The sequence below is a fragment of the Carcharhinus amblyrhynchos genome, chromosome 34, assembly GCF_965287045.1.
Source record: "Carcharhinus amblyrhynchos chromosome 34, sCarAmb.v2.hapA, whole genome shotgun sequence".
Classification (NCBI taxonomy): Eukaryota; Metazoa; Chordata; class Chondrichthyes; order Carcharhiniformes; family Carcharhinidae; genus Carcharhinus; species Carcharhinus amblyrhynchos.
In genome coordinates, this window is record NC_137357.1 from 9,777,067 (window position 1) to 9,804,896 (window position 27,830).

General features: G+C 42.1%; 1 protein-coding gene across 1 annotated transcript; it reads right to left on the reverse strand.

The window, feature by feature from the left end:
- Positions 1-912: 912 nt before the first annotated feature.
- LOC145361287 (serine protease HTRA1-like) lies at positions 913-27,608 on the reverse strand. The gene is made up of 9 exons (XM_080216931.1): positions 26,953-27,608; positions 19,557-19,656; positions 16,767-16,971; positions 16,218-16,412; positions 14,312-14,344; positions 4,895-5,009; positions 4,119-4,176; positions 3,358-3,453; positions 913-1,226 (listed from the first exon to the last, which is right to left on the reverse strand). The coding sequence occupies exons 1-9, from the start codon at positions 27,365-27,367 to the stop codon at positions 1,061-1,063; spliced, it is 1,383 nt and encodes a 460-aa protein (XP_080073057.1). The 5' UTR covers positions 27,368-27,608; the 3' UTR covers positions 913-1,060.
- Between the last annotated feature and the right edge of the window lie 222 nt (positions 27,609-27,830).

Below are 27,830 nucleotides of genomic sequence, written 5' to 3' on the forward strand. Positions count from 1 at the left end.
AAAGTGTCAAAAGTGAAAAATGCAATAATCTTGAACAGCCTCTCAGTCCAGCAGAAGTGTGATGTGACACAGACTGAACCATTTACGGATTGCCTTCAGTTTAGTAGCTGTTTGAACTTTAACCACACACTGCCCCAGTTGTCAAAGCTTGGGAAGCTTCAGTTTAATGATGGTGAGAATCCATGTGGTAATGGCCTTTACTGCACCACCTGTGGGTTGGGAAGTTCTGGAGTGTTTCATCTTGGGACAATAAGCCACCCAGTAAGCCCTACACTCTCCACTCCCACAAGCAGACCTTCCCAATCTTGACCTGAGCCCCCTCCCAGCCCAGCAACCCATCCCCCACTAAGTATTTGGGGCTGTCCCCAGTCGTAACATAATTCAGCATTCGCAATTTGGACCTCAGACCACCTGCACTCCATTTCTTGGTGATCTGGGCACCTGGACCACAATGAGATTCCCACCCATTTTCTGGATTGCTGCAACTATTCTCCCCTTCCTTGCAATCCTGACTATTCCCAACAATTTCACTCAATCGATCAATGCGTCCACTTGCCCTCAATATCCTTGAATGAAAGGTTTCCAATCAAATTGTCTGTGGCTCGGAATGCAATTTCAAGGCACCCTGCAGCTTAACTGTCCAAGACATTGAGCAACCCAGACCTCACAACAGTTCCCTACAAACATGACAGAGAGTTTGCCTCTTGATTATACCTAGAGTGGAGTAGCAGATCTATGAGTTTCAGGAGCTTTTTTACATCCTAGACTTGAGTTGTTGAAAGCAATAGATATAATTCACAATGGAAAAACATTTATCGAGATGTGAAACAGAGGACATTTTGAAGGTTGGATTATAATGCCTTCTAAAGACTGAGTTACTGCAGAATTGTTTTTTTTAAAAAGATGTGACAATATAATTCATCTTTTTTATTTATACCTACAAAGCCCTTAACCACAACACTTAACACAATTTAGGAGACTACTGGTGAACAAAATATTCAAGTAACAGCATTGAAATCAGATTACAATGGTCTGCAATAAACTTTTAAAAAAAAACTTTCTAATCAATGATGTCAGGTATTACAGTGATCATCAAGTCTTCATTTCCACGGCGCACAACCAGGGCCAAAGTGTCACTCTTTTTAATTGCTTCGCTCACTTGTTCTGAAGAAGTGATTGTTTGTCCATTGATGCTGATAATGATATCACGGTCTCTTAAACCAGCACTGAAAAAGAAGAATTTTGAAAAATTATCAAAGTGCAGTTCTGTATTAACATACAAAGTTCCAAAAGTCAACAATGAGGGCCATGACAACAGAAGTATAAAAAGGAACTGGGTGCATTGTTGACAACATTGTGGGTTTTAGAAGCCCCTTTGTTCACTGCTGATAACTACTGCAAAATCAGTCACTTTGGAAAACAAACCATTTCATTACAGAAATATAACCTCTGTCTCCTTTTTGGGCAACACTATCATGCAATGGTGATGGATCAATGGGCCAATTAAAAATATAAGCCTAAATGGAAACTACTTTCAAGTATTCCTTTGCTTTTGCTCAACGGAGTTAACATCTCCATTGAAATGGAGGACACTAAGGAATCTCCTACATTAAGTATTTGTAACCAAACATTAAAAATTAATTTACTGAAGAAAAAAATTGCATTTGTCAAGTTGGTTCAAGTCAGGGCATGCAGCTCTGCACTTGATGTCACCACTCAGTACTTGCAGGTCAGGTACAGCACATCAAATAAAGCTCCATCGATTTGGCCCCAATAATACGCCTCGGCGAATAAGAGTGGATGGATCAAAGTGCCCCTGCGGACCATCTCTTTCCAGATTGCAATGCTTGAAACAGACAAAACCAGTTTCCAGCTGACAGCAGAAATGGTAAGTGATAGGAAAAATTTGTCACTGAACTTCAAGTAGTTAACTTTCCTATGCTCCACATGATTGTTCCTTTGTTTGTATCCCAGTAACCATGTAGTTAATGCTTTCAATTCAGAAGTGAAAATCTTACAGCTCCTCACAGTCACAAATCTTCTGCATCTTTTCTTAATCTTACCGGATGTTGTCAAATGATTTTATAGAGAGCCGAAGCAGACTCTGGGTGTATGATAAAGGCAAAACACTGCAGGTGTCCCTTTGCTTTTTGTTCCACAGCATCTTTGTTATTAATTTTTTCTCTCTCTCTTATCTATTCTTGATCTTTTCTTTTGTTCTACCTGACTGTCCCACCTCTGCTTTTCAACAGCATACAATGAATCCCCTTTACACCTCTCTTCAGTTCTGAAGAAGAATCATTATCGAAATCAGAACGTTAACTCTTTCTGTCCACGTGTGCTGCCAGAGCTGCTGATTCTTTCCAGTGCTTCTCATTTTTATTTCAGATTCTGATTGTAATTGAAATATTGAAGGGTTTGAATGTCTTGACTGACAGTCAAACTCTTTTGAGATTAATGCTTGAGTTTTGCCTATTTCCACCAGCTGCAACATGGAACCAAACATTGGGGCGGCTTTGTGGCACAGTGGTTAGCACTGCTGCCTCACAGTGCCAGAGACCCAAGTTCAATTCCAGCTTCGGGTCACTGTCTGTGTGGAGTTTGGATGTTCTCCCTGTGTCTGCGTGGGTTTCCTCTGGGCGCCCCCATTTCCTCTCATCAAAGATGTGTGGATTAGGTTGATTGGTCATACTGAATTGGTGTCAGGGGATTAGCAGGATAAATATGTGGGGTTATGGGAATAGGGCCTGGGTAGGATTGAGGTCAGTGCAGGCTCAATGGCCTCCTTCTGCACTGAAGTGATTGTGTGATTAAACAGGTAAGACGCATTCTGCATAGGAGGATTAACTACATGATTGATGTGAATTGGTACAAAAAGTTGCCCATCACTTCTATAGTTGAAAAGCTATCTACACTCCAATGGAATTAATTTTATAACAGTGTGCAAAGCTTTTCCAATCATAAACATTTCATTCTAAACTCAATTCCCTCTATCCGGGCACCACAAATAGGATTGTCTTTTAAATTCATGAGTCACAGCACAACTGACTATTTGTCCTCCCCCGTTCAGCATACTTATGTAAAAGATAGCTAAACACCACAGAAGGTTTGATCAGAAATGCTTGCCACTGATGTATCAGAACCAAATTATTCCATTCAAATTCTGATAGTGGCAAAAGTTAGTTTAAGAGCTTGTCTAAAAGGTGGACTTGGTGTGTTGATGCGGGCAATCAGCATCTAGTGAGCATTGTTTTATCCATGGTAATGTCACTCAATACAACTAATAAATGGGTTCTTAATATTTTTGTGGATTTCGTGACCCTTGTCACCAGCCTTGCTTCATTGTACATCCCCTACCTTGCTGCAGGTGTCGCTGGAATGACTTCAAAGATGTAAACCCCAGCAGAAACGTCAGGAAAATCTTTGTCACGAATTTTCAGGTCACGCAAGAGACTGAAATGAAATGGAGAATGGTTATTCCTACTGTAAACCCCATACATCAGAATCTTAAAGTATGGTGTGTTACAGTCAAACCCAGCAACTTCAGTGCAAGTTCACATTACTAACGTTTGAAGTGAGGAAGATAAAAGCCAGTGTAGGTGGTTTGCAAAGTCACAAGCTAAATTTCTCATTGGTGATGTAATTCATTTTCTTGAATTAGTCTGATTGCTAGTCACACAGTCATAGAAATCAGACAGTGCAGAAGGAGGCCTTTCAACCCATCGGGTCTGCACCAACAACAATCCCACCCAGGACTTAGGGCACATATTTATCTCGCTAAACCCTCTTACTGACACATCCTGAGACACTTAAGGGTAATTTGCATGGCCAATCAACCCACACATCCTTGGACTGTGGGAGAAAACCCACAAAGTCACAGGGAGAATGTGCAAACTCTACACAGACAGTGACCCAAGCCAGGAATTGAACCTGGGAGGCAGCAATACAAACCACTGTGCCACCATGCCACCCTCTTCCTAACTGCAGTGATAATAGTACTGATCAACCAAACATTAAACAACTGCAGTTGAAGTGCTTGGATACAGAGATAAAAGGATGCATACTCCATAACCAAAGCCCTACAACAAGCTTAATGAGTGCAAGTACACGACACTTACCTTGGTGTCAGGGCGACCATTCTTATTCCCATATACCTCTTCTTAGGTGAAGAGTTTTCTGTTGGTATAAAAACCAGACTTAGTAAATCCCTGGTGCCTTTGAAATGGACCATCGCGGTTACTGATCATAAGAAACAACATAAGAAATAAGGCAATGCAGATTCCTGCTTGGAATCAGCCCATAGACACCAGCAGTCATTCTTCCCTTAAATATCCAAACTCTAGACACTGTGAAGGGTTGAGCACTGGGGAGAAGCAAGACGGTCATGTTTGATTTGTCCCTCAAATGCAATTTTCAGCCAGTCACTGAATACAGGTTAAGAACCTCTGTCGCTGGTTCCATTTTCCCAATTTTTAGCTCACCACTAATTGTACTTCTCTCCATCCAGAGCTAGAATAGCTGGGATCAACTGACTCAGCAGAGACAAAGTGTGAAATGTGCCAATGGTGATGTACCAACTAAAACATTGGTGCTAGGGGGAGGGGGGGCGGTAGAAGGCCAAGAGTTTGTGTTAAATGAGAAGAATTAAACAGTTCTTCTCTGTGTGCCGCACTTCTTGTGGAATGTTAAAAACAGCACACCATTAAAATATAAAGCCGTGTTCTTTCCTTTCTGCTGATTTTACAGTTCTGATAATCAAAACCAGTTGAAGTTTTTCCACCTCACAGTCGGTTTCCTTCAGAAAACACCAGTCAGAGCAACGAATGGTGTGCAATATAAAAGTCAACCAGTCTGTTTTTAATCAGTAATGTGTGATTAATTTACTGACTCGTACCTTTTAGCTGGCGGTCATGTGATTCTGCAAGGAACTGCTGAATTCGTTTTGCGGGGATAGCAAAAGATATCCCAGCTGTCACCTTAAGCGTGTTAATGCCAATAACTTCACCATCCTGCAGTGTAAAAGAGTTAACAACAAAAAGGCAATTTAATGAAATTGCTTGGCGAAGGAAATACTTTGCATATTGAACTTCTGATGTCTGGAGTGGAATTTTAACGCCCAAGTATGAATAAGCTTGGGATGGATCAGAAGTAGAAACACAACACATTTTAAACCAGCACAAACCCAACTATTTGTAGTTTTAACAGGAGTGTGACAGGGAAGGCAGTGGTGGTGGGTAACCAACCAGCTCCCAATAAGCAAGTGTCTCATAAATATTTAGAAGATGCTGTCTGCCACAGATTTTACATTGTTCCCACTTTAACTTTTATCAGGGATCAGGTAACCCAGCAGGTAAAGGGAGGAAAGAGTGTTGTCTGGAAGAGGTCATTGCTTTTCCTGGACTGTAGTGGGCCTGGAGAAGCTGGGGTTGTGCCATCTCACTTCTCCCACAACCTGCACTCTCACCTCTCTGATCCAGCAAGCTAAACTTCTGAGTAATCAAACCTCCCCATCTTCTGTTACAACACCCTCTATGAACTTCTCCCTCCCCTAATCTAGTCAAAGCTACATCATTGATATCCTTCCCTGATCTCTCTGGCCATCTTTCCTCTTCCCACAATCAATGGCATTCAATGCATTGCCACACAATAGACTTGAAAAAAGTGACAGCTTATGGAGTAAAAGGGACAGTCACAATGCAGATACAAAGTTGGCTGAATAATAGACAGCAAAGTGTAATGATCAATGGATATTTTTCAAGCTGGAAGAAGAGTTATGTTATGACCATGAAGGCCGTGGGGTGTCAGCAATAGATCTACCATTGGGCTTCGTGGAGGAAGAACTGCCTTATTGAACAAATGGAGGGTCTCCCAATGAGAAGCAGCCAGTGGGACTTTTAAGCCCGTATCTTTACATGGACTGGTGCTTTAGATCCCGAGTGAAGATTACCTGACTGTAAGCCACAAGGGTGGCCTTTTCCTTTGGTGCATAACAAAAGGGTGTTGGTGACGGGAAACCAGCATGTGGCCGAATTACTAATCGGTGATGAGAAAAATTCTATCTTTCTCTCTGGACAATCTCTGAACGTTGTGAATTTCTCCAGTAAGAGCAAGCCATTATGCCTCTTTTTGGGAAACTCAAACCCCACGGCGCCAGTGGGGAAGACTGGACCCAATACACTGACTGCATGTGTTACTTTTTCAGTGCTGACAACATGGAAGCAGACGAAAGGCGAAAAGTGATATTGCTAACGGTATGTACGACCCTGACTTTCAGTGTAGTAAGAAGTCTGACCTATCTGGATGCCTTGATTCAAAAACCTTTAACGAACTTGTAGACCTGGTTAAAAAAAAGACTACGACCCGAAGCCCTCCGTAATTCTCCACTGACATTGCTTCAACGTGACTGGAAGAAGCCCCAGGAAACATGCCTGAGGTCTTGGCTAGGAAAAAGGGCTAAAGGAACTACAAGGGGCATCAGGCAGCAATGTCTTCCAACTTGGGGGAGGGACCTCATGCAGCCAAGCCTCAATGGAGAGTGTTTCTGTCAATCAAGTATTCAATACTCTAATGTCACCACCAGACAGTCAAGGAAAGACAGTGCCAACACAAAGAGTATGAATGAAAATACTGCAGACAGGCGCAGTTGCCAGTGCACAGATTACTATACTGTCAAAGGACACAGCCATGGTAAAGTTACAGGTACAAATAAAAAGCCTGCAGCCCAGAGGAAAGCCGAGGCTGGTACCTGATCATACCATGTAGGTATTTTCTCTTCCACAGACAGGGACACTACAACCGAATTGTATTGTAAATTGCCCTGATAATGGTGGAATTACTGATAACTGGCCATCCCTTGGAGATGGAGATGGACGCAAGAGCCACGGTCTCTGTTATAAAAGAACACACTTACAAGCATCTCCAATTAGGCATCCAATTCCTGAGGTTGGAAAAGAAAACGAAGGTGAAGGTAGCCACCGACACGGGGGGCGGGGGGGGGGGGGGATCCTTTATAATTAAATATAATTGAATGGAGCCCTTTGGATACCTCTGGATAGCAAAGGTACAGACTCTGAGGCGGAGGCTGAAAGTGGGCCTTCCAGTTGAAGCGGAACCTGCTTTAGTAACTCTGCGACACTCCCTCCAAAGAAGGTCCCCTGTTAGTCGCAGGAACAGCCTTTTCCTGTAGCTTTTAGGTACACAATGAAAGGTGTTGCCAATGTGAAAGTGGTGTGTGACTATATTACTACAGTTTGTAGTGGCATTCCCCGGGGTCAGTATTGGGATGCTTTTCCTGCTCCATATTAATGATCTAGATTTTGTAATGCAGGGGACAATTTCACACATGACACAAAACTTGGAAGTATTGGAAATTGTGAAGGCGACAGTGTTGAACTTCAAAAGGAAGTAGACAAGTTGATGTACTGGACAGATAGGTTGCAGATGACATTCAATGCAGGGAAATATGAGGTCATGTATTTTTCAAGAAAGAACATGGAGTGGCAATATAAAATAAAGGATCCAATTCTTGAAGGGATGCAGGAACAGAGAGACCTGGGTGGGTGTGTGTGTTAGCACAGATCATTGAAGGTGATAGGACCGGTGGAGAGGACAGTTAATATGGCGTAGAGTATTCTGTGCTTTATTAAAAGGGGCACTGAGTACAAGATTAAGGAGGTTATGCTGAACTTTTACAGGACAGGAGTTCAACCACAGCTGGAATATTCCGTTCCAGGCGCAACATTGCAGGAAGGATGTGAATGCACTGGAGAGACAGCAGAAGAGATTTACAGGAATGGTTTCAGAAATGAGAAATTTGAGTTACAAGGATTTTTGAGAGTTTGGGACTCTTCTCCTTGGACAGAAGATGGCTAAAAAGAGATTTAACAGACATGGTCAAAATCATGAGGACGGCTGGAGTAGAAATGGAGAAACTATTCCTGCTTGTAAAAAGGATCAAGATTGACAGGCACAGATTTAAAGTCACTTGTAAAAGAAGCAAATACAATTTGAGAAAATAACTTTTTCACACAAGTAGTGGTTGGGGTCTGGTACGCATGGACTGGAGATGTAGGGAGACAGATTCAATCAAGGCATTCAAGAGGGCATTAGATGATAATTTGAATAGAATTGACATTCAGAGATTGACCAGAGGGAAAGTAAGATCGAGGAAAAAAAGAATTTTTCTCATCGCCAACATAGTAATTCAGGCACATGCCAGGATGGGGAAAAGGCAGGGGAATGGCACTAAGCCATGATGCTTGTTTGCAGAGCCAATGGAAGCATGATGGGTTAAATGGCCTCCTTATATGCCAGGACAATTGTGTGAATATCTCCAGGCACTCCCACACTGATATTGCCATTTCCTTCCCTCCGCTCTCTACTTCACTCCTCTATGTTTCCTAGCTGTGATGTTGTGTCACTTGCCTGTTGAGAAACAAATGCAGTTTGGGGATCAGGGAATAGATTCACACCATAAGGGTGTACGAAGGAATCAATATGTTTAGGGTAAAGTGATTTATCTTCATAAAAGGTAATTATGTAATCACGTTAAATTCAGCAGTGTCTAAGAGACACACCTTCCACTTTTCTGGACAGCAAAGCTGCCCCGTCTCACTCCCTTTCTTTTAAGATTAGGGCCTCAGTGCCATCAATTCTTGCAGAATGTTGAATGGTAAAAATGCGAATATGTAACCTTTATATGAAGACAAATTAGAACAACTAAGAAGTCATTCTACCAAACAAAAACTGCCTTAATAGCACAAAATGGTTCACTGTCTCTTGAAGACAACATTCCCTCCAGCTATTTTGCCAGAATTGATGCTGACATACATCTTCTGATGCTAATTTAGTCCTGTTGTCCTCACTGCACCACATTCTGCCCCTGTGGTTCTGCCCAGTCATCACGAGCTTCGAAAACCTTCAACCAGGTAGAGTCTACAACCTATCCATTACGACATAAGGCACCCACCATCTTTCTGAATATGTCATTTACCACAGAAACCATCAGCAGTGTTTAATATTCTCACCTTGGAGTCAGATGAGTATATACTTTACCACCACTTCTGACTCGAGCACAATATCAAAGCTGACATTCCAATGTCGTATGAGGGACTGCTTCACTATCTTTCAATGAGATGTAAAACTGAAGCCCCACATTTTCTTTTAAGTGACAATAATAGCCCATTGCCATTCCTTGAAGGATAGAGAAGTGTTCTCTCTTTGTTCTTTGACCAACATGATTGAAACAGTTTATCTCCTCGTTATATTGCTGTGTTTGAGAGCTTGAACAAATTGGCTACTGTCTTTCTGACATGACAATAGTAATTACTCTCCATGTGGCTGCAACTTTGGGATGCCTTTGAAAAGTCAGTGGAATTTATGTAGTTTGACATAACTTGTAGATTGCTTCAGGTAGAAAGAGAATGCTTTGTGATATGACAGTTGTTTGAAGGAATAACTTCTTTTCTGGAATTAGGGAAGGGAAGGTCTAAATTAGACCTTAGTCAGCAACAACCGTTGCATAAATTCCACTGACTTTTCAGTCAACAAAAGGATCTGCATTTACATTGCGCCTTTCACAGCCTCAGGGCAACCGAAAGTTACAGCCATATGGAGAGTAGTCACAATTGTAACGTGAGAAATGCAGCAGCCAATTTGTGCACAGCAAGCTCTCAAAAACAGCAAAATGATCAGGATGAGATAAACTGTTTTAGTCATGTTGGTCAAAGAACAAAGAGAATTTCTCAATCCTTGAAGTAATGGCAATGAGATATTACTGTCACTTAAAAGAAAAAAAGTGGAGGCTCAGTTTTACATCTCATTGACAGCGACTGAAGCAGTCCCTCAAAAATATCTGACTTGTGGTTGTCCCAATGCAACCTCATAACTTTGCGGCTGGTACTTAGAGTTATTGGCAAGTGCAGAATAATTCTGTCATTCACCGAGCATCTGCTTTCACTATCAAGTGGATAATAGCAGTTTCCATCAGTTAAATGATGAGTTATTTATCAACTCAATTTTTGGAAACACATTGCACTTCCAAGAAGTAGTCATATTGTGACAGTTGGCCTGGTTGGACTGCAGCCATTGATGTGACATTTGATCAACTCAACAAACATTTTTCCCATGCATCATTCTGAAACTGTAGATCCAAAAGTGATTCCTTGAACTGGAGAGCAGGAAGTGAGGATCAATTCTTCTCCCATGGGAATGTATGTACTTCAGTAAAGCCCATAACTGCTGCTTATCCCACCTGTTTTAAATTGGTGCGTTATGGCATCACGTCTCCTCTTCTGAAAGCGGACAAATTATTTTATGATCCAATTCCACAGGTGTCATGAATGAAGAACACGACAGCACAGGAACAGGCTCTTCAGCCTACCAAGCCTGCACTGACCACGTTGTCCTACCTCGACCAATCATCTGAATCCCTTTATTCCCTGCCTGTTCATGTCTCTATCCAGATAAGTCTTAAAAGTTGTTAACGTATCTACTTCAACCACCTCACTTGGCAGTACATTCCAGGCTTCCACCATCCTCTGTGTAAAAACCCTTCCCTGCACACCTCCACTGAACCTTTTTCCCCTTACCTTGAACTTGTGCCCCCTTGTAATTGACATTTCTGCCCTGTTGAAAAGGTTCCAATTGTTCACACTATCTATGCCCCTAATAGTATTATAAACTTCTGTCAGGTTGCCCTTCAGCCTCCGTCTTTCCAGGGAGAACAATCCCAGTTTATTCAATCTCTCCTCATAGCTAATACTCTCCATACCAGGCAACATGGTAAACCTTTTCTGTACTCTCTCCAAAATCCCCATGCCCTTCTGGTAGTGTAGCGACCAGAATTGGACACAGTATTCCAAATGTGGCCTAATCAACATTTTATATAACTGTAACACAATTTGCCAACTTTTAAGCTCAATGCCCCTTCGGATAAAGGCAAGCATGCCATATCTTTCTTCACCACCTTTTCCTCCTGTGTTGCCACTTTTAAGGATCTGTGAACCTGTACTCCCAGATCTCTCTGTGCGTCTATACTCCTGATGGTTTTGCCATTTTATAGCTCCCATCTGAATTGGATCTACCAAAATGCATCACCTTGCATATGTCCAGATTAAATTCCATCTGCCATTTCTCGACCCAACGTGGTCCAGCCTATCTATATCCTGCTGTATTCTGAGAATCTTCATCACTATCTGCAACTCCAGCAATCTAGCTTAATCTAATTCATGAAATTGCTATGTGAATGACAGAGTCAGCTCAATTCTGCAAAGCATCACATGTCAAATCCAACACTGCCCTCAGCCAACATCAGTATTTGAGCAAGCTCATGAGATGGTCAGTCCAACGTAGCTTGTTGTAACAAGCAAACTTCCAACAGTAGAGCCACATGCAGATGGGGATAGTCAATTACGTTTGATATTGAAAATTCCTGTGCCAGACACCAAACATTTTCACTTCCACAAAACACGGACCCAAATTCAAAAAAAAGTGTTCCCTCTTGGGAAAGTTTCACGCAACTTGGAAAGGAATCTGCAGAATTAGTGCTTGTGGTTTACATGAAGTGTCACCAAGCCTGAAGTATACATTAGACCAAATGTGGCATCCTCTGTGTTACTTTGGTGTAGCTTCTTTAACTCCGAAGAGAACAGAGACTCCACCTAAATTCTTCCTTGTTTGTGTCGCTCAATACTTCATCAATTAAGTGAATGTGTCACTGAAGGAAATTCAAGAGAATTTCTCAATATTTAACAAACAAAATCAGGTTATAATGGTTGAGCTGACTCTACAATTATAATACATCTCTGTAAGGATAGATCATGGGAGGATGTTGTCCCTGGGTGAAACTCTAGAACTAGGGGGGGTTTTAATAAGGGATCGACCATCCAGGACTGGTGCGGCACGGTGGCACAGTGGTTAGCACTGCTGCCTCACAGCCTGTATGGTCACTGTCTGTATGGAGTTTGCACGTTCTCCCCATGTCTGCATGGGTTTCCTCTGGGTGCTCCAGTTTCCTCCCACAGTCCAAAGGGTGTGGGTTAGGTGGATTGGCCAAGCTAAATTAACCCTAGTGTCAGGGATCATCAGGGTAAATATATGGGGTTATGGGATAGGGCTTGGGTGGGACTGTGGGCCAAATGGCTTCCTTCTGCACTGTAGGGATTCTATGATTGAGATGGCGAGAAATTTAACATTCAGTACAGTAAGCAATTAGAAAGACTAATGGTACGTTTGCCTTTATTGCAAGAAGGTTTGAGTATAGGAGTAGTGAAGTCTTGCTTCAAATGTATAAAACTTCATTAGAACACACCAGCACTGTTCCTTTTTGACCCACTTCGGAAGGATATTATTGCCAGAAAGGGAGCACAACAAAGATTCACCAGACTTGTTCTCAGCATGGTGAGACTATCTTACGCAGAGAAAGTAGGGAAACTCTGGGCCTTTAGTCTCTCGGGTTTAGAGGAACGAGACGTGATCACATTGAAACCCACAAAACATTCTAAGTCATACAGAGGATAGATGTAGGTAAGATGTTTCACCTGGTTGGAGAATCTCAAACCACAGGACCCAATATGAAAATAAGGGGAAGCCATTTTGACCAAGATGAGGAGAATTTTTATTCACTCGGAAGTTTGAGAGTTCTTTGGAATTCTCCATCCCAGAGGATTGTGAAAGCTCAGTTACTGAGCACATTTAAAGTAGACATTGACAGATTTCAAAATACCAGTGACATCAAAGGATATGGGGATAGTGTGGGGAGAAGGCATTGAATTGGATGATCAACCATGATGGTACTGAATAGCAGAGCAAATCTGATGGGCTGAGTAGCCTCTTCCTGCATCTCAGTTCCTATGTTCCTAAATTTCTTCACTCAAGGGGTTTCTGAATCTATGGAGATCTTTACCCCAAATAGCTGCAAAATCAGTGACAGAGATCGATAAATTTTTGAAGACTAAAAGATTCAAGGGATCTGGGGACAATGCAGGGAAGTTGGGGTAGAAGATCGTATTGAATGGCAAGAGTAGGTTTGAAAGGCCAAATGATCCACTCCAATTCCTGCAGGACATAATGCATTCGCAAGCATTCCAGCTTGAGAAAAATGAAAAAGCAGTGGCATATTTCAAATGCCAATCGCACTGAGAAGATATATATTATAGAAGTGCTGCAGACAGCTGTAAATCTGAATGCTTTCTTTCAGAATGTGGCTTTTCACCTATTTACTCTCATCAACCATGCATTTGGCTGAACCAAGTCATTCTGCACCGCAGTCTAGCAGCTGGTCTACTTCAACATGCTTGGCTGCCAGAGAATTAATGAGCAAATCGAAGCTACATGCACCACATCCAAGCAGAAAATTCAAGCTCAGCATGCCTCTCATATCCAAGATAAATAAATTCAGAGACACACAAAACTTCAGTGCGTTCTATTTTGTCCCACGTACCATAAGCAGTTTCTTTAGTTCCATCACAGCGAGAAAATTCATTCAAAGCTTCAGAGTGTCAATGTCACTGTGCTGTATATTGGTAATATTAAACTGTGAGTATGTTAAGCTTCACCAGCAGTTAAATGACTTGTGGACAGTTTGTCCAAAATTCTGAACAGGTTTTTGTTTATTCATTCATGGGACATGGGCGATGTTGGCTGGTGGTTTATTGATGAGAGTAAATAGGTGAAAAGCCACATTCTGAAAGAAAACATTCAGATTTCAGCTATCCGCAGCACTTTTATTCCATATATCTTCTCACTGAGATTGGCATTTGAAATATGGCACTTATGGACATTTGTTGCCCATCCCTAGCTGCCCTTGAGAAGATGGTGGTGAGAATGGTTTTCAGAGGGCAGCTGAGAGTCAACCACTTTGCTGTGGCTCTGGAGTCACATGTCGGCCAGACCAGATAAGGATGGCAGATTTCCTTCCCTGAAGGACATTAGTGAACCAGATGGGTTTTTCCCTGACAATCGACAATGGTTTCATGGTCATCAGTAGACTCTTAATTCGATATTTTTTTTAAATTGAATTCAGATTCCACCATCTGCCATGGCGGGATTGGAACCTGGGTCCCCAGAACATTGGCTGGGTTTCTGGATTAATAGTCTAGCGATAATACCAGTCAGCCATCGCCTCACTATGGTTTGATCATGGGGTATAGTCTCCATTTTCATCCTGAAATTCTTGAGTAGTAAACATTAAACTCAAAGCAGACAGTCACTCGAATAATTTGAGCTCTTAAAAGAGTTCAAAACTTACGTACTAAAAAGCTATCTTCTTAAAAACTCTACTAATTTAAAAATATGTTAAATTGTAGCTCACCAGATTGACAAGTGGCCCTCCTGAGTTTCCATACTGTAATAAAAACAGAACATGTTCACAGGACATGATTTTAACATATATTTTCAATCTTAAATTGATGCACAATCTTTGACTCAGAATATTTTTAAATTCAAAACTTTAGTTGCAATTTTAAACACCAAAAAAAAGCATTCCTGTCTGTCTGAATTTTGGATTTTTTTTCTGAAGTCTGGAATATTTGCAAGAAATTACAATATTCAGAGAACTAATAACACACATTGATTGAAGACTTCAAAGTTAAATCTTAAGTGTATCCCATGGAAATAACTAATGCTACTGTCTGTGTGAGCTACCATGTTATAATTTGCAGTTTTTGTGAGGCAAACTACTGAGATAGTTTTGGAACTTATGGCCTTTCCACTAAATTGATTCTTTCTTTCGTGCAGTCCAGGATAAGTTGAACAACATAAGCCAAACTGTCCAAGTTTATCAGAAAGCTTTTGCAATTGGCCAACTTTACTTTACTTTGGCTGTGTTCTCTTGGGGAGGCCATTTTGAAAATATTCAATATTTTGAGATATATGTGTATATTTTTTCAATGTTTTGGGATCACAGGATGAGCACCAGAAGGTTGGTTCAACATTGGGGATTTCCCATTCTTAACCGTGCTGCATGTCAAAAGGACAATGAAAAGAGGAAGCAAGTCTGGATCATTCTTCGCCTCTGATCTCCGAATTGAAAGGAGACTCGTGAAATCCTCAAGTTATGTGAGCCACCTAACTTTCAGACATCTGAAATGCACTTTTGGTTTAGAAACAAGAGGAATGGGGCAGTTGATAAAAGGAGCTCACATCCTGAAACCATGACATTTGAGGATGAAGCTACTATTGTGAAAATGTCAAGTCTTTTAGCATAATATGAATTTAATTCCTGGCCTCTTTCCATGGTTTTTTAAATTGTGCAGTAAGAAGTCTCACAACACCAGGCTGAAGTCCAACAGGTTTGAACGTGTTGGATTTTGACTTGGTGTTGTGAGACTTCTTATTGTGCTTACCCAAGTCCAACATCTCCACATCATTTTCAAATTGTTCCAGGACAAACCACTGGTACTAAGATTCATTGATTCAATAAGTCTACTCCTGTCTGTTCATTCAAATTGAACTGACAGAAAAGAATACTTCTTCCTTTAAATGAAAGCAAATTATTGTGGATGCTGGAATCCAAAACCAAAAGAGAAAATGCTGGAAAATCTCAGTAGGTCTGGCAGCATCAGTAAGGAGAGAAAAGAGCCAACGTTTCAAGTCCAGATGACCCTTTGTCAAAAGCTTTGACAAAGGATCATCTGAACTCAAAACATCAACTTTACACATTCAGAAATTGGGATTACAAGTCCAAAAATGTGTGGGTTAGGTTGATTGGCCATGCTAAAATTGCCCCTTATTGTTCTGAAATGTGTAGATTAGAGGGATTAGCGGGTAAATATGTAGGGATATGGGGGTAGGGAACTGGTGGGATTGTGGTTGGTGCAGACTCGATGGGCCAAATAGCTTCTTTCTGCACTGTAGGGTTTCTATGAATTACAAGCAAGATTATGCATTGTGCACCGAGATATGTTTTTTTCAATCTTAAACTGTACGAATCATGGCATGTTCCAAAGTCACAAACTTGTTTGTTCCTCTAATAGTGTCAGAGGTCTCTGTTCTATTGGAGCTTAGTCATTTTCAAAGAAGCCTTTGTTGCCTGTACTGAGTCATCCATTTCCCAGACATGTCTTTTTGACAAAGTGAGCACTGGATTCAGAGAAGTGATTACTCTAGAAAATAGTTTAGCATTTCACCTTATCAGAATTCATGGGCTGTTTTATTATTAGCTGTGAATTTAGATCATTATATCTTATTTTTGCACATACTCTGCTCTTGGATCTTACATTGATTATGGCATCTGTCTGAATGTAGTCCATATCAGAATCTTTCAGGCCAAGTTCCTTGCCTCCTCTCTCAGTAGTGCTGACAATCCCTGTTGTCACCGTATTTTGCAGCGAAAATGGACTGCCAATTGCCACCACAAACTCTCCTGGTCTCAGATCTGAAGAGCGTGCTAGCAAAAGCACAGGTAGAGGGTTCTATTCAGAGAGAGAACAAATAGATTAAGGTTCATTTTTTTTAAGCTTTATGAACATATAACAGAGTATGAAATAGTTTGTGTGAAAGAAATGCAAGGTTTCAAATAGAGGAGTTGAAATGATTAAACTGGGGTCAGTGTTCCAATGCTTTGTGTGATTTGCCTCCCAGTTGGCTCAGACTTCTTCTGTATTTGCAGAAGAGGAACCTCTGACTAATTGAGAGCCGAATTGGCCAACATCCTTATCTTTGGAGATAAAATGGGAATTATAAAACTAAGAGAACTAAAGGATAAATCCAAGTATTGTCCAGTTTCACACTGATCAGGGAAAAAGATTCTACCTCCGTTAACTTACTTTTGGGTGTATTTTAATTAATGCTATATCTGACTTCTGGTCAACATCTTTGACCTTTGCTTCATAAACTTCTCCGTTCTTCAACTCCACTTTTATTTTCTGCTTATTGCTGAGTACATGAGCATTGGTGACAATTAGACCATCCTCCGATACGATGAACCCCGAGCCACTTGCCACAGGCATTTCACGGTTAGTGAAAGGCATCCTGCAAAGCAACAAGTAGTAGTAACAGAACACAGTCAGTTTTCCAGTATGATGGGGTACGCCAAGGTGGCATATAGTTTTAGCTGTTAACTGCCCTTGGTTATATACTATTTTTTTCATCAAAACTTATTCTTGTGAGGATATCTTTATTTCTTTTTATGGTGTTTGACTTAAGAGTATGGGCAAAAGGAGCAAGACTCCATGGTTAGCTCTTCAGAAAGCTGGTGCAGTGTGAATGGGCAAAGTGGGCTTCTGCACTTTGGGTCAGCTTGAACATCATGGGACAGTGAGAGGTTAAGACTTGAAGTTTCCTCTAATTTGGACCAACAGGCTTCCCATAAAAAACACAAGGTGGCAGTAGGGTATGGCAGGAGAAAGGTGGACTTACTGTCCATTCCAAATGTCTGAGCATTGTAACTTCTGTGCCGAGCGTAGTAAACACAGAGGATCCATTAACAATAAGTATGCATAGAATCCATAAAATCATAGAATCTACTGTGCAGGAGGCCATTCAGCCCATCAAGTCTTCACTGACAACAATCCCACCCAGGCCCGATCCCTGTAATCCCACATTTACCCTGCTTATCCCCCTGACACTGTGGGGCAATTTAGCAAAGCTGATCAACCCCTAACCCACACATCTTTGGAGCATGGGAGGAAACCAGTGCAACCAGAAGAAACCCATGCAGACAGTGGGAGAACATGCAAGAATCGAACCTGGCATACGGTTATATTTGTCAAGTGTACTTTTGAGATAGGCAAACTAAGCTTGTGAAGAAGCATGGTTTTCAGTAGTTATTTGGAGGTCTCTAAAGATACAGAAACCAAAAAAGCTCTGTCTCCAGTTGGGTTGATGAGTTACCCTGCATATGAATAGTTATTTCCAAAATCACGTATCTTGTGCTTACTCAAGGACTGTGATTGTGAACCATAGAAAGAAAGAAGGGAGGTTAACTAATGATTGATTGCAGCACCATTCTATAAACATTTATGGCCTAGAACATTGTGCTTGACTCCGACTGGACTTACTCCATGGAGGTTTCATCACATGGCCCCTAACCAACATTTCCTCTCATTTTTCTGAAGCTTCTGGTTATATTTAAATGCAAGACTGCTGACAAAGAATTTGTGCAGTTTCACATGGGTGATAATTTAAAGGAACTAACACATATGGCCAGCTTAGAGGAACCCCATGCAGTTCTAGTTCATATCTGGTGAAGTTCCTCTTAAATGGGGATTCTGCCATCCTTAATTGTGCTATAATCTTTTATTACTCTGTTTGTTTATAATTATTATCATGAGCTATCACCTTCAAAGACATCATGAAGCCCTGAATTGGCACTATGTATAATGAATACTGCCCATTTAAATACAAACTGCACTGCAGAAAATGTTGTTTTCTGTGCACAGTGGTTTGATACACATGTTTAAGCCTCAGGCTCAGTTGCTCGGCTGGAGTGACTCACCCTGATTTTTATTGGGAGATCCTTTACAGATATTTAAAAGGGGCCACAAATATATCCTTGCATTCATTAGCAACCATTCTTATTGAATCATGGAAATAATTACAGAACAGGTTGACTAAATTTGTGCTGATGAAGGTTTACAATTGCAGCTGTCTACTGAGCTTAATAGAATGCTGAGATATTGATATGAGAGAGATATGGCATTTGAGGACACGGTTGCTGAAATTTACTGCCTTGCCCGCCCGAGGCTCATAAGATCTCACCCTGAGGCCAACAGAGAATGCCGTTCTGCGAGCCCCACCTGCCCCAATTCTGGAGCGGGCAAAGTGGTAAAACTCTGGCCAATTTTTCTCAAATGTCGGCTTTGGAGAGGGTACAGATGAGGTTTACCAGGACATTGCCTGGTATGAAGGGTATTAGCTATTTGTGGGGGGTTGGGCGAAGTTGGATAAACCCAGTTTGTTCTCACTGGAATGACAGAGGTTGAGGGGCGACCTGATAGCAATCTACAAGATTATGAGGGACATAGCTTCTGACTATCTGCTCTTTTTCCTACGGTGGAAGAGTCAGTTACTAGGGGGCACAGGTCAAAGGTGCAAGGGGCAAGGTTGAAAGGAAATGTATGAAGCAAGTTTTTTCCCCCACACAGGGGGTGGTTGGGTGGGTGCCTCGAACATGCTGCCCGGGGAGGTGGTGAGAGCAGGTTTGATTGTGGCATTTAAGGTGCATCTCGACAAATGCATGAATAGGATGGGAATGGAAGGACACCACCTCCGTAAGTGCATACAGTTTTAATTTAGGTAGGCATCATGATTGGCGCCGGCTTGGAGGGCCTTGGAGGGCTGTACTGTTCTTTGAATATCTCATCTTCCTTGACACTTTGCATTATTATCCCATAGCTCCCATAAATGATGAGATAAAATGCATTTTTTTTGAAGTATAGATTTTCTTCAGGAGATATAAAGTATGGTATAAAGTTGTGACACAAAAGTACTTTCTACCCCCTTCCTTATGTGTATTCTCCTTCATGTCACTATGGAATGACCACCTTGTGATATTGAACCTTGAAAATGTGCAATTTGCCAAGTAAACACATGTAACGTGAAGTAATTTCTCTCACCTCCGAAAAAGTTCAAGATGAACGACAGCTGGAGCAATTTTCTCCACCACATCAGCAATGAAGTTAAACTTGAGTCTCAGACTGTCCGGGTGCTGGTGACCTAAACTAAGCAATTGTTTTTCATTTAGTAAACAAACAAGAACATAGGCAGTCTGTCACTAACCTGACAGCAACATAGAGGATTGTTTTTCACCTTAAGAGAACATCAAGCTTATATCAAGCAAGCCTATTGGGCACAGTATAAGAACCCCATCTCTTTCTTAAACATGTATCTAATTGTATTCTTCAAAGGACGAAGACTGCACATTTTCATCATGAACTTGAAGAAAATCCTTTTCTTCCTTTTGCTGGTTCCTCAATTCTGCCATGTCTTCCCTTTTCCCATGGTAGCTAATTTGGAGCCTGAGTTGTGTATCAGACAATATGGCTCTAAACTCACATTTCCTCATAGCTCATGAAAAACTGGGATTTCAAGAGTTTATGAGGGGGCTACTTCAATGACGACCAAAGAGGAGGTCAAGAAACTAAAGGATAAATCAAAGGGTGACACAGTGGTCAGCACTGCTGCCTCATAGCTCCAGAGACCTGGGTTTGATTCCCAGCGTAGGTCACTGTCTCTGTGGCATTTGCACATTGTCTGCCCGGGTTTCCTCCGGGTGCTCCGGTTTCCTCCCACAGTTCAAAGATGTGTATGTTAGGTGCATTGGCCATGCTAAATTGACCCTTGGTGTCTCAGGATGCGTGGATTAGTAGGGTAAATATGTGGGATTATGGGGATAAGGCCTAGATGGGATTGTTTTCAGTGCAACCGATGGGCCGAATGGCCCCCTTCTGCACTGTAGTGATTCTATGATCAATTTGCAGCATCTTTTTGCACATTTCCAAGCAGTGGCAAAGGGTTTCAAACACCTTGAGCACTGAGAATAATTGGTGAGAGGAATTAAACTAAGAAGGCTCTGGAGAACAAATAGATATGAGAGGATGAAGAAACCTATGTTACGACAAATTTCTGGAAAAATAATTTCATTCATGTTCAAGGTTAAACAACTGAAGGGAACTGGACTGCTTTTTAAAAATGAAGAAATATTACTTCAGTGTTGGTATTCAAAAAAAAGTGGGAGAAGCTGATGGTTAAAATGTAATTTGTGCTCTGCTCTCAACACTAAGATATATTTCCCCCTATACCTAAGGCAAAGTTATTATTTGTTTTTATGGCTGTGTGTCTCACTCAACTTTGGAGCCTTGCCAAAAATAATCATGTCAAGATCAGAAAATGGAGCCAATATGCACAGTACATTTCAAACTGATCCAGGGGGTTCTGGGATTGCAATTTCATGTTTGGGTTCATTTTTTTCCCCCCCTCAAAGAAAACTAAATCCCATTAGCAATGTCATGTCGTTGCTTCTACAGCCCAGCTCAAATATCAGCAGTGGTTGTGCAGCACTGCTGACCAAGTGAGCCTGCAGACACTTCATAACACAGTGACAAAGATGGTGGCACTGCTTCACTGAGGAAGTTGTGTGGATGAAGCCATTACTCCAGACTTAAGGAGGAGTTGCCTGTCATAGTACATTGCTCACTACTGGATTGCGGGTTCTTGCTCGGTTTCGTTGCACTATGCAAAAAGTGTTCTTAAAGGGTTAAATCAGAATGACAACCAACAAAGAATTGAACCTAAAGTCACTGTTGTTCCAGTATATTTAATCTCAAGTCCCATTAATATATGCCAGCACTGCACATTGAAGTCTTGGTATTTGATGCTGAATCCAAGAATAATATTCCATTTGATTTCAGACTCAGATGAAAAATAATCTGTTCAGCTAAAACCTAAATATAAAGCTCTTAGGTGCACTCTGTCTGTTTGATTCTTAAGCTGCTTGGAGTGCTGAAAATCAAACAGCAACAGAAATGTTAATAAAAAAAAAAGTGCTCAAATGGTCCAATAGTGGCAATGAACTGGGAGGCAAGTGGCTAGCTCAGTTCTTCTTCGCTCTGTTAACCTCCTGGCTCGAGGAAGTTGGCCTGCTTCCACAAACTCCCAAGTGACCCGAGAAAATCATTTCAGCTTTTGCAGAAATCAACTTCCCAGCTGTGCTTCAGAGTTTAGTCACCCTCTTGTGATACTAGAGCTACCAAGGCAGTCAGCAAAGAGATTAATTTACCTTTTGTCAAGTAAAATGTCAAAAAATCTTGACCAACTTTGCCAAAACAGAAGATGTGACTTCAAAGTCTGAGATGCATAACATCATCCTTCTCTGGGCAAGTTTATACACTCAAAACAAAATGCTGTGGCAGCAGACAGGGAAGTTAAAACAAGATGGAATTTCTGCTACCGGCCAGGATTTTATCTTCATAAATACAGTGTGCGTGCACACAAAAAAAAAATACAGCCTGAGGGGCTCAAGCTTCCAGGTCTTCATTGCGGGACAAACTGATAAAATGTAGTTTCCAAAACAAACAGCTATGCTCTGTGTAAGAGTTTCAGCTTCCTCAATCACAGCAGCTGTTGCTCACAAGAGTGTGCCAGATAACTGACCGAAATTCAGACAGGAGTTGTAACGTGGTGATGCCATTCTTGCAGCAAGACCATTCTATTTTCCGATGAAAATGCAACTTATGTTACACCAGCAAGTTGCGTAATTCCACTGCTAATTCTAATCTGGAGGCTCCTAATGGAGGTTTATCGATCCCCTCACTCTCTTGTGGCTGCACGATGAAGCAGCCAATACACTTGTCCAACTAGCAGCAGCCAAGGCTGGGAGTGAGCGGAGCAGGGCAAGATCTTAACCCTACGGTTTCTATCTTCCTTGGGACATGGTCTATGCAGAGCTTTAACTGGCATGTGACCAAATGTGATGATTAGAACACACAAACGTGGACAAGTAATATCATGGAAATGTCTGCTCCAACTGACGCACTATCAACTTTCTTGGCTGGCTGAGTTTGCCAAGCATTTTCCCAACCTTTCTTCATCAGGTGTGAAAAATACTCAGCAATTCTCAGCGAGCTGTCATGGCCAGGGTAAAATCTCTCTCTGCTGTTGCTACCCTCAACTAAGAGGAAGACGTTCACCATTCCCAACCACAGGAGATATCTATGGCCAATTAAATGTTTCTGAATTGTCGGAATTAATGATGGCTCTAGAAGGCATGTTGAGTGGTTGCTCTGTTGCTCTTGAGTCAGATGTTTGTGGGTTTTGGTCCCAGTGCAGAGGTTTTGTTGAACAAAATGAATCAAGACTGACACTCGGTGCAGTAAAGAGGCAGGATATAATGAGGAATAGTAAACAATGAACCTGTCTCTCCATTCAGATGAATGTAATCCCTGCCAGGGATCTTCTGTTACTGTCATGACCAATACTCATCCTTCAGTTACCACCACCAAACAAAATTAACTCGCCAGTATGAAGTCGATTTATTATTGTCACAAGGAGGCTTACATTAAGTGATGTACATCAGCTGTAATGCAGTGCTACATTAACACTGCAATGAAGTTACTGTGAAAATCCCCGAGTTACCACACTCCGGCACCTATGCGGGTACATAGAGGGAGAACTTAGCATGGCCAGCACGTCTTTCGGACTGTGGGAGGAAACCCACACTGACATGGGGAGAATGTGCAGAGTCTGCACAAACCCATGTTGGGAACTGAGCCCAGGTCCCCAGCACTGTGAGGCAGCAGTGCTAACCACTGTGCCACCCTATTAGCTTGCTGTTGTGGGAGTTTGCCATGTGTAAATTCCACGATTCCAACTGTGCAACAGTGTCTATGCTTCAAAACTATTATATTGACTGTAAAGAACTTTGGGACATAGAGGTCATGAAGGGCACTCCAGAAATGTCTGTTTTTTTTGTTCTACAGTCAGATTCCAGAAACAGCAATGCAGTCAAGATCAGTTTCAGTGGTGATGACTGAAGAATAAACGTTGGCCAGAACACTATGTGGGGAGTTTTACTGTCCCACCCTCCACAGGAATCGTAGCGGGTGGAAGGCAGACCATGTAAAGGTTCATTGACTTCAGGCAGGATTTTCCAGTTTTGGGATGAGCGTGGATGAAAAATCCCACCCTCTGGGTATCTCCCCTGCTCCTCAAGATAGAGATGAACCCATCACACTTCGAAAAGTCAGCACCTCCACCACTGCAGTAGTTCCTCAGTACTGCACTGAGGTATCAGCATGTATTACGTGTTCAAGTTTCTGGAGTTGGGCTTGGAATTCTAAATTTTCTGACTCAGAAGCACAGGTGCTCCCAATTGATGCAGGGCCTCACGAACAGGTGGACTGGTCCCAGAAGGGGAGGGTTACATGGATAATCAGTCCTACTTCATTTCTTGTGTCCTCACAGACATGTGTCCTCAAGGTTAGTTGCACGACTGGTCCATGAAGGAGATGAAATAATAGCATTGGTTCCTGTGCACTTTACTGCTACGTGCAGCTGGCCTAAAAAAGGTCATTATTGGCTACACCACATGGCCTTGTTGACTCAGCAATCCAACTGTGACTCTGCTCATCCGCAGTAGAAACATCAGGTTTCAAAAACTGCTGACAAAAGGTCCAAAAATAAAACAGGGAATCGCATTACAGTGTCAACACCAAAGGGTGCAAGATCACTTTCATAGCTGATATAAGCCAGACATGTGGGCTTTGGCAGCCCAGTTGTTTGAGATTATGACATTGCTGGGGAGAATCATAGGATCATCAAATGGTCAGCGCACTGAAGGAAGCCATTCGCCAAGAGAGCCCCTGCCAGCTCTTCACAAAAGCAAATCTCACTCCCCCACCCTTTCCCATAACCCTGCAAATGTTCCAGTGCTTAACCACATCCCTTTGAAAATCACAACTAAATTGATTTCCAGCACTTCTCCAGTCAGTCCATTCCAAATCCTAATTAATTGCTTTGCAAAGAAGCTTTTCCTTGTGCCACCTACGGCCAGTTTAGATCTGTGTGCCCTGTCTCTTGGCCCTACTGCCAATAGGAAACAGTTTCTCTTCCTTTATTTTGTCTAGACACCTTATGATTTGCAACATGTCTATTAAATCTCCTCTCAAGCCTCCCATCTGAAGAAAACAACTGTTTAGAAAGTGCAAGCTCAAACTTATTTTAAAGCAGTCATGTTTCATTGTGACATGCTGATATAATTTTACGTTATGTTACATATTCTGATCGCCAACCAAAAGAATATATTAAAAGTGTCACTTTGAAACAATGATACTGCGAATTTTATTGCTTGTCCACTCAGGTTTATGTAAAAGCTCAGATTATTCATTGGTTCTGGTTTTTCCGAAGTGTGTTATAGTTGTTTTTATAGTTTATTCATTCGTGGGATGTGGGTATCACTGGCCAGGCCAGCGTTTATTGTCCAACCTAATTACCCCTTCAGAAGGTGATGGTGAGCGGTCTTCTTGAACCACTGCAGTTCATATGTTGTAGGAACACATTAGGTATTCCAGGGTTTTGACCCAGTAACAGAAAGGGAACAGTGATATGGTTCCAAGTTGGGATGGTTATGCGACTTGAAGGGGAACTTGCAGGTGGTGGTGTTCCCAATCACCTGTGACATGTATGACTCCGACAATTGACAAGCTTTCCTCCAATTGCCACTGATTTCCATTATGCTCAGGCTCAGCGATGTCACACTCAGTAAAGTGCTGCCTCGATGACAAGGGCAGTCACTCTCACCTCATCTGCTGAGTTCAGTCTATCTGCCCACATTCAGTTGAGTTTGAAAATACGTACTTGTAGGTGAGTGGACCATTACCTTCCTGAAAATGATCAGGAAATGCAGGGTAAACATCAAGGTAAGTTATTGACAAGGTTGGCTTTGCTGAAGTCACTTGCCCCATGCTGCCTTCTCCCACTGTGTTGGAGGTTGCTTCTCAATTAATCACCATTTGTGATCTAGTCGATGGAAATTCCTTCTTAGCTAATACTTGGTTTCTTATTTCAGTATCATACTGCAATTCATACATTTCTTTCAATATGATTTCCCTTCAAAACCATTGATCTCCATAGCTACTTCTTTACAGCATAGTTTGTGCCTAGTCTTTGTGTGCTTTGTTGAGAAATGCAACATCGATCAGACCCATACCAAGTTCCTCAAAGTAGTTAATTGTATTGCAATACATTTTTGCTTTGTTCAATACTTGGAGACAAGGGTGATCTGCTTGAGGTGTACAAGATTATGAGGTACCTGGACAGAGTGAATAAGGAACACCTGTTCCCCTTAGTTGAAGGGTCAGTCACAAGGGGACATAGGTTCAAGGTGAGGGGTAGGAGGTTTAGGGGGGAATGTGAGGAAAAATATTTTTTCCCCAGAGCGTGGAGATGGTCTGGAATGTGCTGCCTGGAGGGTGGTGGAGGAGGGTTGCCTCACATCCTTTATAAAGTCCCTGGATGAACACTTGGCATGGTATAACAACATTCAGGGCTATAGGCCAAGTGCTGGCAGATGGGATTAGGTGGAAGTTCAGATGTGTCAGTGCAGACTCAATGGGCTGAAGAATGTCTTCTGCACTGTATGATTCTATACTGGATGCCTGTCCATTAAAACTTTACTTCCATTTCTATGTAACGGAATATACCAGCATGTCTGCTGTCAGTAAACTGGATTTTATAATTTAGTTTCCATCATCTCCCTCAAAAAAGGTGAACACTGCAGCAAATTCTTTGGCATTGACAAGAGATAAGTGACAATTATCCATATAAAAAAAATTATAATTGACTGCTAATTGTTCTGACAAAACTGGCACTGTTCCAGTTTTTTTTCAGTGATGGAAAAGAAACTTCTATTTTTTGAACGAAGGCACTCACACTTCACTGAAGAATGGAAATTTGAATTGGGCCACCAAACTGGGGCAGTGATGGTTTGAAGGACTGAATTTGCAGGTTTGTATTCAAAACGAATGAAAAAAACTCAGTTTACCTACTTAATAAGAGCCTTACATACATGAATGGATAAATAAATATCTAAGGGGCAGTAATGCAATGATGGCTCCAAGAGGGAGCATGGAAGGTTGTGTTGAAGCGGCAGTGTGCCTAAGATCTTATATTAGCAGAATTAAACCATTTGGCCCATTGTAACTGCTTCACTATTCAATCATGACTGATATGATTCTCTTGCCTGTAACCCCTGATCCCCTAATTGATCAAGAACCCATCTCTGTCTTCAAGACCCTCAATGACCTGGCCTCCACAGCCTTCTGTGGCAATGAGTTCCACACCTTCACCAGCCTCTGGGCTTGATGAAGCAGAGTACAAACCCGAGCTGGGTTGGAAAGGGATAGGATACGGACTGGGAGGGAATTGACTGATAGTTGGAGGCTATCTGACCTCTTGTGGAGTTGTTCCCTCACACTGGCTGTCCCATCACTGGTGGTGTACCGTATTCCCACATACCTGCATCACAGGCACCCTTCTGGATCAGGATGACTGGAAGAGCGTTTGAGGACTGATGACTGCGGCTCAAAGCCTTCAGGTTGCATATGTTCTTGTACGTTTGCCCATCGCTGCCGCACACTTGGTCGCTGTGTATGCAGCCGCAGGTGCCCTTCTTGCGTTTGCCGACGGGGTAGATGCACTGGAAGCCTTCCGCACAGACCCCATGAATGTCATCCCGCCCCCCGCAGCTTTCGCCCTCAGCCGCGGCGCACACAGTGCAGCAGCCGCAAGAGTCCTTGACTTCGCCCTCAGAGCAGTTCACCGGAGCCGGGGGGCATTTGGAAGTGTCGCAGACCTCGGGGCAAACGTGTCTCGTCACCCTGCCGTTCACTGCGATGAGGCAGAAGCTTACTAGCAGCCCAGCTCTCAGCATGGTCCAAGAAGAAGGGGGAAAACTTCTTTCAAATTGCAAGAAAACAAAAATATACACAAAAAAATTGAGGGAGTTGTTGTTTCTTGTTCCCTCCCAGCAGGTCAGAGCTCGCAGGAGGAATGAGAGGCAGTTCCTCACTCCCTTGTAATGAGTGCTGCGCTCAAAGCTTTATTTTCCGGATGGAACAGCTCAGTCCTTGCACTTCTCAGGTTTCTCCTTGCTGATGGGTGTACTTTGTAGTCTGTTGCTGCGGGAAAGTAGGGCAAGCACCAGAACCAATGAAATCTGTGCCAAAATCCCCTCCACCAAGCCCATTGGATGTTTCCCATTAAGTGCATTCTCGCACGAAGATTTAACCCTTGCAAGCAGCACATTTTAAATCAGTCGTGATCAGCAATTATTTTTAAATTAGCCTTTTGAACGATCTGTCCTGGAACGGTTGTAAAAGAATTTTGAATGGAGG

Bases quoted from the DNA above. Each gene is read 5' to 3' on its own strand.
- LOC145361287 (XM_080216931.1), bottom strand. From the start codon at position 27,367: ATGCTGAGAGCTGGGCTGCTAGTAAGCTTCTGCCTCATCGCAGTGAAC. The intron at 19,657-26,952 runs GTATGTGGGAAT...TGCTTAGTTTAG, and splicing joins GAAGGGTGCCTGTGATGCAG to GTCACCAGCACCCGGACAGT. The intron at 16,413-16,766 runs GTAAGTTAACGG...CTCTCTGAATAG, and splicing joins TAATTAAAATACACCCAAAA to AACCCTCTACCTGTGCTTTT.